The sequence below is a fragment of the Bison bison genome, unplaced genomic scaffold (genome assembly GCF_000754665.1).
Source record: "Bison bison bison isolate TAMUID 2011002044 unplaced genomic scaffold, Bison_UMD1.0 scf7180017864456, whole genome shotgun sequence".
Taxonomy (NCBI): domain Eukaryota; kingdom Metazoa; phylum Chordata; class Mammalia; order Artiodactyla; family Bovidae; genus Bison; species Bison bison.
The window spans coordinates 30,372,549-30,380,992 of NW_011495018.1; the positions used below are offsets into that span (position 1 = coordinate 30,372,549).

Genomic DNA, 8,444 nt, shown 5'->3' on the forward strand with positions numbered 1-8,444 from the left:
AAGACTGGCTGGCTATAGTCCATGAGGTCGCAAAGAGTGGGACACGACTGAGCGACTAACACTTTCATTTTCACAAGTGGTTATCTTGTGTTTCATTTATATTCACGTAGTGGAAGGCACCGGAGAAGGCAATGGCACCCCACTCCAGTACTCTTGCCTGGAAAATCCCATGGATGGAGGAGCCTGGAAGGCTGCAGTCCATGGGGTGGCTGAGGGTCGGACAAGACTGATCGACTTCACTTTCACTTTTCACTTTCATGCATTGGAGAAGGAAATGGCAACCCACTCCAGTGTTCTTGCCTGGAGAATCCCAGGGACGGGGAAGCCTGGTAGGCTGCTGTCTATGGGGTCACACAGAGTCGGACACGACTGAAGTGACTTAGTGACAGCAATAGCAACCTAGAAGAAAAAAACATTTAATGGGCACATACTATGTTCTTGGTGTTTTAATATATTCTTAAACTAGAAACCATATTATTCCTGATTTACAAATAAAGGAATTACAGTTCAAAATAAGTTAACTTAAACTGGAAGCCAGGATATGATTTCAAGTATGTCTGATTTGTCCAAGAGTACAGCTCTCTGTGGTACATCCACATTCCAGAAGCATCGTAAAGCAGAAGACTTGGAGGTTAATAGTCTAGCATTTAAGTCTCATAAATAACATTAATTTGTTATTAAATTTTGAGCAATTCATAGTACCTCTCATATGCCTAGTTACTCTGTTTAAATAAAATAGAGATGATTACATACCCTGCTCTTATCTCTGAAGGATCATAGAGTAAAATCCAAGCATGGGAGAGGGTTAGGCCAAAATACTAAACATGACTGTGTGTGCATGTGTATGTGATACTTACATATCTGTATCTATACCTCAAAGCCAATATTAAAACTGTTAACAGAAATCACTACTAATGGAAAACACTGAAGTTACTGTTAGTTTTTAAATAGTTTGTCTTTCATTTCTCAAAAATTCCTTGGCAAATATTATATGTTGAAATGGTATCTGGAAAAGTGAGGAAAGAAGATTTAAAAGTGAGGGAAACAACACATTAATAAAAAGGCAAGGTTTTCCATATATAGTCATTAGTACCCAAATCTGTGCATGCTATTTATAGAGGCTCCATTAACTAGTTTCATGACCAAGGCCAAGTTCTCTACATTATGATTCAGTTAATCTCCTAATACAGAAACATCAGTTCTATTACCAGAGGGGTGTTGTGTGTGTAGAATGAGATTATAACATGAAAGTCACAGAAAAAAACTAGTAATGAATTTCACCATTTGGGACCTGCTTGTGAGAGTTGGACTGTGAAGAAAGCTGGGCACCGAAGAATTGATGCTTTTGAACTGTGGTGCTGAAGAAGACTCTTGAAGAGTCCCTTGGACTGCAAGGAGGTCCAACCAGTCCATCCTAAAGGAGATCAGTCCTGGGTATTCATTGGAAGGACTGATGCTAAAGCTGAAACTCCAATACTTTGGCCACCTCGTGTGAAGAGTTGACTCATTGGAAAAGACCCTGATGCTGGGAGGGATTGGGGGCAGGAGAAGAAGGGGATGACAGAGGATGAGATGGCTGGATGGCATCACCGACTCCATGGACATGAATTTGAGTGAACTCCGGGAGTTGGTGATGGACAGGGAGGCCTGGGGTGCTGCGATTCACGGGGTTGCAAAGAGTCAGACACAACTGAACAACTGAACTGAACTGAACATAGGAAAAACATCTTTCATCACTAGAATCCAGTCTCCATATCTATGGCCTCAGCTGAAAGAAACTATTATTCTGATAACCTCGCTAACCTCCCCAGTTCTCACTACAGGTCTTTCTAAATTGTCAGATGAACCTTATGGTTAAGCCATTTCTCTTTCTGGTGACAGAGACAGAAGTAACCTGATGAACAAAAAGATCGCTTCTGGCCTTTATAAGTCTAGGAACTTTTACATCCTACTTCCCAAGGCTGAAAATTTTTATGCTATACCATTTACTTTATATCCTTTGCATCTTGCCCAGGGTAACATATCCAAAAGTACATAATAAAAAGAGAAAATAAAATTAAAAAACAACAAAAAATCTTCCCTCTAATACTTGGCTACAGATTGTATTCAGGGTATGAATAAGAGATGCTACCACAATAGAATGGCAATTTTTATTTTACAATGACAAGGCAAAATAACCGCTATTGAGTTGACCATGAAGTCACATTTGAGTTCATACCTTGCAACTGAACTTTCCCAGTTCAATTAATTCCACTGAAAACAGACTTAAACCTCTGTCTGCAGAAGAAGTGTAGGCCAGATTTAACCACGATGATGGAGATGGCTGACAAGATTAAGCAAAGAAAATGACTGCACTCTGTTTCAAGTTCTTTTTCTTCTTGGAAACATTCTCCATGGTAATATAAGACTCAAAATAAAGACAGACTGTCCTGGCCAGAGAAGGTTAAAGCTGTCATAGAGAACTGTAGACTATTCTTCTATCTTTGTCTGGTGATATTCATGTCTCTCAGAGAGGTATGGCTAAACGAGAATATTCTTTGCAATAGCATTCAAAGTCCTTACTTGGGTCACATCTGTAACCTTTAAAGAATATTCTGAGTTAGAAAGAGAGGCTCCCATAGCAACAGAGGAATTTCTGCAATGGAAATAATAAAGAAACACAAAATTACATAAGTTGTTAAATGAACCCTCCTACTGGCACTTCATTTCAGGGTAGATTTCATGGCTCAAGAACAAGGACCCTGCACTAACATATTTCATAATTTTTATTAGTTACTTGAAACACCTTGTGTCTAAATATACCAGATAGTATATTTGATTTTATATCTGGAATTGTAAATCTAAGGCTCTTGCTTCTTTTATATCTCATTTTCCTCAACTTATAAACAGAAATAATCAATTAACTATTAAATTATAGGAATCCTCTCAAGTATGATAGAAAACACATAATAGTTTAAATTCCTTAAAAGTGATAAAATTTCAAAATGACTAAAAGTAGGGAATTCCTTGGTGGTCCAGTGGTTAGGACTCTGCTTTCATCACCAAGGGTGTGGGTTGACTCCTTGGTCAGGGAACTAAGATTCCACAAGCTGTGAGACATGGTCAAAAACAATAAAATTAAAAAGAAAAAAAAAAGAGGGTAAAAGTGAGGAAATATTTAAGTATTAACAGTAGGAAAGACAAAAAGGACTACAGCTCTTCCATCCTTATTACCATAGTTATTAACTTTGCTAAAGGAGATCACAGGTGAATGGGCACATATACATATCTACTTCATCTGAAGCTTAGTTACTGAATTAGAGTTTACTATTAACTGGTCTCGGAGAAGGCAATGGCAACCCACTCCAGTACTCTTGCCTGGGAAATCCCATGGATGGAGGAGCCTGGTAGGCTGCAGTCCACGGGTCCCGAAGAGTCGGACACAACTGAGCGACTTCACTTTCACTTTTCACTTTCATTCACTGGAGAAGGAAATGGCAACCCACTCCAGTGTTCTTGCCTGGAGAATCCCAGGGATGGGGGAACCCGGTGGGCTGCTGTCTATGGGGTCGCACAGAGTCGGACACGACTGACGTGACTTAGCAGCAGCAGCTAAGTCACGTCAGTCGTGAACTTAGACCATTAACTCGTCTAAGTTCAGTAAAGCCTTAAAGATTTGGAGGTTAGCCTATGTTCAGAAGAGCCTGCTTATTTAAGGCAGGATAAGAGCCACTCTGCAGTTAAAAAACTTTAAAAATGACTAATACTTACATGCTAATCACAACATTCTATTCATTAATCATGTCATCAACTAAGGTTTTCCTATTTGGAGAAGTAAAAATTAATCCCATTCCTTTTTGTAGGAGTCAAAGGAGTCATTTTTACCGAAACTTCATTCCTGAATCTCTAGCCGACCGAGCAGAACAGTGGAATTCTGTGGCACCTGAACCCTCAAGGATCCTCTGCAGATTTCTATCTGTTATGCCACCCCCTGTTGGAAAGAATAAGTAATATAGTAAATAGAACAGATTTTCACATAAAATTTAGTGACTAATATGACTGCTAGCTCTACCTGGAATCTTCATACTGAAATTCCTCTTTGATATTCTCTCCTTACTCAGCTAAAATGAATTTAGAAACAAATGATGAAAGACAAGAATGCAGACTCTGGAGAACAAAAGATCAAAGAACCTTTATGACAGAACTGTACATGCCCACTGGTTTGTATAACAATGATCTAAAAGACTACTCTAGGGCAAGGAAAATAATTGAGTACTCAAGCCCTGCTTCCCCTAATTAAAGCAAAATCAAATTAAAAGCAAAGACTCAGAAACGTATCTCAAAGAGAAAACCTCAAAACAAAATAAAAAAAAAAACCGGAACATCTCCAAGGTTCTTTCTCTGGCCCATAACACACGGATTTCACTGGAAATGGGAACAATGCAAGGTGTTACACAGTTTCTTTATTATAATGCCCATTTATAATTTTATTTTACAGAAGAATTTGATTCTAGTTTGTTAAAATTGCATAATCAAGGATTTTATGACTCATTTGTTTTGAGGAACAATCTTTTAAATGTCTGTATATAAAGAATTATATTCTGAACTGATATCAGATTAGATGACTGTTAAAATACGTATTTTTTACCTCAAGCTATTAAAGTTGCTTGAGATCAACTTTATTATGACCAACCTAGACAGCATATTCAAAAGCAGAGACATTACTTTGCCAACAAAGGTCTGTCTAGTCAAGGCTATGGTTTTTCCAGTAGTCATGTATGGATGTGAGAGTTGGACAATAAAAAAGCTGAGCACCAAAGAACTGATGCTTTTGAACTGTGGTGTTGGACAAGACTCTTGAGAGTCCCCTGGACTGCAAGGGGATCCAACCAGTCAATCCTACAGGAAATCAGACCTGAATATTCATTGGAAGGACTGATGTTGAAGTTGAAACTCCAATACTTTGGCTACCTGATGCAAAGAACTGACTCACTAGAAAAGACCCTGATGCTGGGAAAGACTGAGGGCAGGAGGAGAAGGGGACAGCAGAGAATGAGATGGTTGGATGGCATCACCAACTCAATGGACATGCGTTTGAGTAAGCTCTGGTAGTTGGTGATGGACAGGGAAGCCTAGTGTGCCACAGTCCATGGGGTTGCAAAGAGTCGGACACGACTGAGCAACTGAACTGAACTGACTGATTAAAGTTGCTGAAATAACTTGACTTACACACTCTTTCAGACTCATTAACTTTTTTTTTTAGTCATATAGTACAACAACAACAAATACCACTGAGCCCTAAGAAAGAACACAGACTGAGAGGTCAGATTTATTAGAATCCTGGCTTTACCACAGTGGCCCTTCACAGCTATGTGGCCTTGGATAAATTACTCAAGTCCACTGAGCCTCAATTTTTTTCATCAAAGAGGGATAGTATTGCTTACTTCACAAACTTGTTGTAAGGATTAAAAGACAAATATTTGTTATTTCTTTCTTTTTTTTTTTTTTTTGTTATTTCTTTCTAACAAATAACAGAATATCTGGTCACTGAAATACATGTTACTCAGTTATCAGAACATAAGTAATACATTTCCCAAACACAGATTAACAGTTGGGACTTGAAAGAACAACTACTTCAATACTTTTCTTTATAAAGATAAGGGAACTGGAGCCTAAATTATAAGCTTCATTATGAAAATCCTCTAGAGGGAAACTGCTATATTTTATCTTTATATTTCCCAGTGATGGACACATATTAGGCTGATTTACCCAGGAATTTTTACTTGCTGGTATTTATTTACATGAAATTATCATAATTTATTTATAGATCTACTCAGTAAGCTCCTCAAGTAGAAGGATTACTTCATATACATTTCTGTGTTTTTATATCTACCACAGAACCTGGCATATAATCAGCATTTTCTTGGTAGGGTTTGTTAAATAATCACAAATACTTTGGATATAACATCATCTCACTTAAGACTATAAGCCTCTTGAGGAAGTAGTTTCTTGTGTAACTCTGTATCCCAAGTAGTGCCTTGTACACAGCACATAACTTAATAATTACATATAATGCAAAAGCAATCTTAAGTTAACAACTGTCTAAGTGTGGGTATTAGTCGTCAAGACTAAATACATTTAGTCTTAATGGAAACGCATCAGATATAATTAAGTCTCTTCAAGATTCCCTAATAAATCTCTTAAGGGTCTCAATTTAACAGATAATGTATGCTTTCTGTCTGCTTATGTTTCAGGAACTTGCTACAAGTCAAAGCTTTCCTAAAATTCTGACACTATACCTCTATTTGGCCTCTTTTAAAAAGTTTTCTTATATCTATCACCATTTGACTCCTGGTCAGTCTTGGCATTACTGGTATTAAGACAACCAGACATTATATGCCTTCTGATGTGATGAAACGTGAAGTATACAGAATTATTGTGAACTATTTCTACCAAAAATATTTAACCAGAATCTAACCAAGCCTTATGATCTAACTACCAGTTTACAGGAAATACAGAGACTAGGAAATACATGCTAAACAATATTGAAAGGAAACAATCCAATAAAACCATAAATTAGGACATTTTATAGCGTAAGTGGTTCAAACTTACGCTATAAAAGTATTGGCCGACTATTAAATGGTATTTTAGGGAATTAGTGTTTATTTTGATAGATGTGATAATGATCTTGTGGTTAGATGCCCACAATGTGGTTAAAATGCACCCCCCCCCACCTTTTAAGAGAAGTATAAAGTGTCACAATGCCTTTAATTTAAGATGCCTCAGGATAAAAAAAGATGAGACAAATATGACAAGATGTTAAATACAGAAATTGAGTACATGAGTATTTATATGCTATTTTCTACTTTTTTTATCTGTTTGAGAAATTTAGTAAGAAAAAATTAAGACTGTCTTTATATTCATCTCATTCTGGATCTAGGTCTGCTTATCTAATTCTTTAAAAACTACTGACTTCTAATGAGCCATTATGTACTTAATTGACCTTACAGTTATCACTAGGAGTATGTGATCCACCTGTTCTGACTACAAGAATTTGCTCATCAGAGATTTTTTAAAATTTGAGTATTAGATTATTCAGGGATATTACCTAAACGTTTACTTATACTTTGTCACCAGCTAGGACATGTGGCCCTAATCCAGTGTAGCAGCATCAAACCTGGTAAGTAAGCATCACCAGAAATGAACATCTACATTCACAAGACTGTATACTATGGGAAAGCAAATGTGGAAAAATCCCAATCCTTATCTGCTCTTCTCTGAGCTAAACCTCACACAAAGTTCTAAATTGTACTCAGGATCTCCCAATCTTAAACATTTTAATAAAATTAAACACTATGTGCTAATACGTCTCCCCAAACTGTCCTGCCTCTTTTGCTCTTCCTTCCCATTTTCAGTGTTATACTAGTAAATGGCATTACTTACCTGGCATTACCACAATCCTGCCTTTGGCCTGAAAAAATAAAAAAAAATTAAACAAGTTAATTTTAATATCTTTCTCTTGCACAGGATAGTAAGGCAGCGAAACAGAAAAATAACTATACTTAATTACTACTAATATCTAATTTCAATAGATCTTTTCTAATTCTTTGGAATCATGCATAAGTAAAATGCTCAGCATACTAATTCCTTCTATCCAGAAAGGTTATTTTATAGTATTGCTTTAAAGACTTGTACTGTTATGAACATAAGAATAGGAGAACTAAATATAAATACTAAATAATCACATCACCTTAAGAAAAACTATTACTGAAAAATAACACTCATTTTGAATTCTTGGTATGCAATGGAATCAAAGTTCAGTTCAGTTGCTCAGTCGTGTCCAACTCTTTGCAACCCCATGAATCACAGCACGCCAGGCCTCCCTGTCCATCATCAACTCCTGGAGTTCACTCAAACTCATGTCCATCGAGTTGGTGATGCCATCCAACCATCTCATCCTCTGTTGTCCCCTTCTCCTCCCGCCCCAAATCCCTCCCAGCATCAGGGTCTTTTCCAATGAGTCAACTCTTCACATGACGTGGCCAAAGTATTGGAATTTCAGCTTCAGCACCAGTCCTTCCAAATAACAAATAACACCCAGGACTGATCTCCTTTAGGTTGGACTGGTTGGGTCTCCTTGCAGTCCAGGGGACTCTCAAGAGTCTTCTCCAACACCACAGTTCAAAAGCATCAATTCTCTGGTGCTCAGCTTTCTTCACAGTCCAACTCTCACATCCATACATGACCACTGGAAAAACCATAGCCTTGACTAGACGGACCTTTATTGGCAAAGTAATGTCTCTGCTTTTTAATATGCTATCTACATTGGTCATAACTTTCCTTCCAAGGAGTAAGCATCTTTTAATTTCATGGAATGAAAGTAGTTGAATTTAAATAAGATTTTAGTATAAAAGAAAGAGTATAGCATAACTGTAAATTACCGGGGGTGGGGGTGGGGGGTGGGG

General features: G+C 37.4%; 1 protein-coding gene across 2 annotated transcripts in view; it reads right to left on the reverse strand.

The window, feature by feature from the left end:
- Positions 1-2,114: 2,114 nt before the first annotated feature.
- The window catches only part of CUTC (cutC copper transporter), a 33,203-nt gene continuing 26,873 nt past the window's right edge, over positions 2,115-8,444 (reverse strand). For both annotated transcript variants that reach the window (XM_010859542.1, XM_010859543.1), the window contains 3 exons: positions 7,423-7,450; positions 3,865-3,970; positions 2,115-2,635 (listed from right to left, as the gene is read on the reverse strand). In XM_010859542.1, the coding sequence (XP_010857844.1) occupies positions 2,521-2,635; positions 3,865-3,970; positions 7,423-7,450 (249 nt within the window). In that variant the 3' untranslated portion in view covers positions 2,115-2,520. The remainder of the gene's footprint in view (positions 2,636-3,864; positions 3,971-7,422; positions 7,451-8,444) is intronic.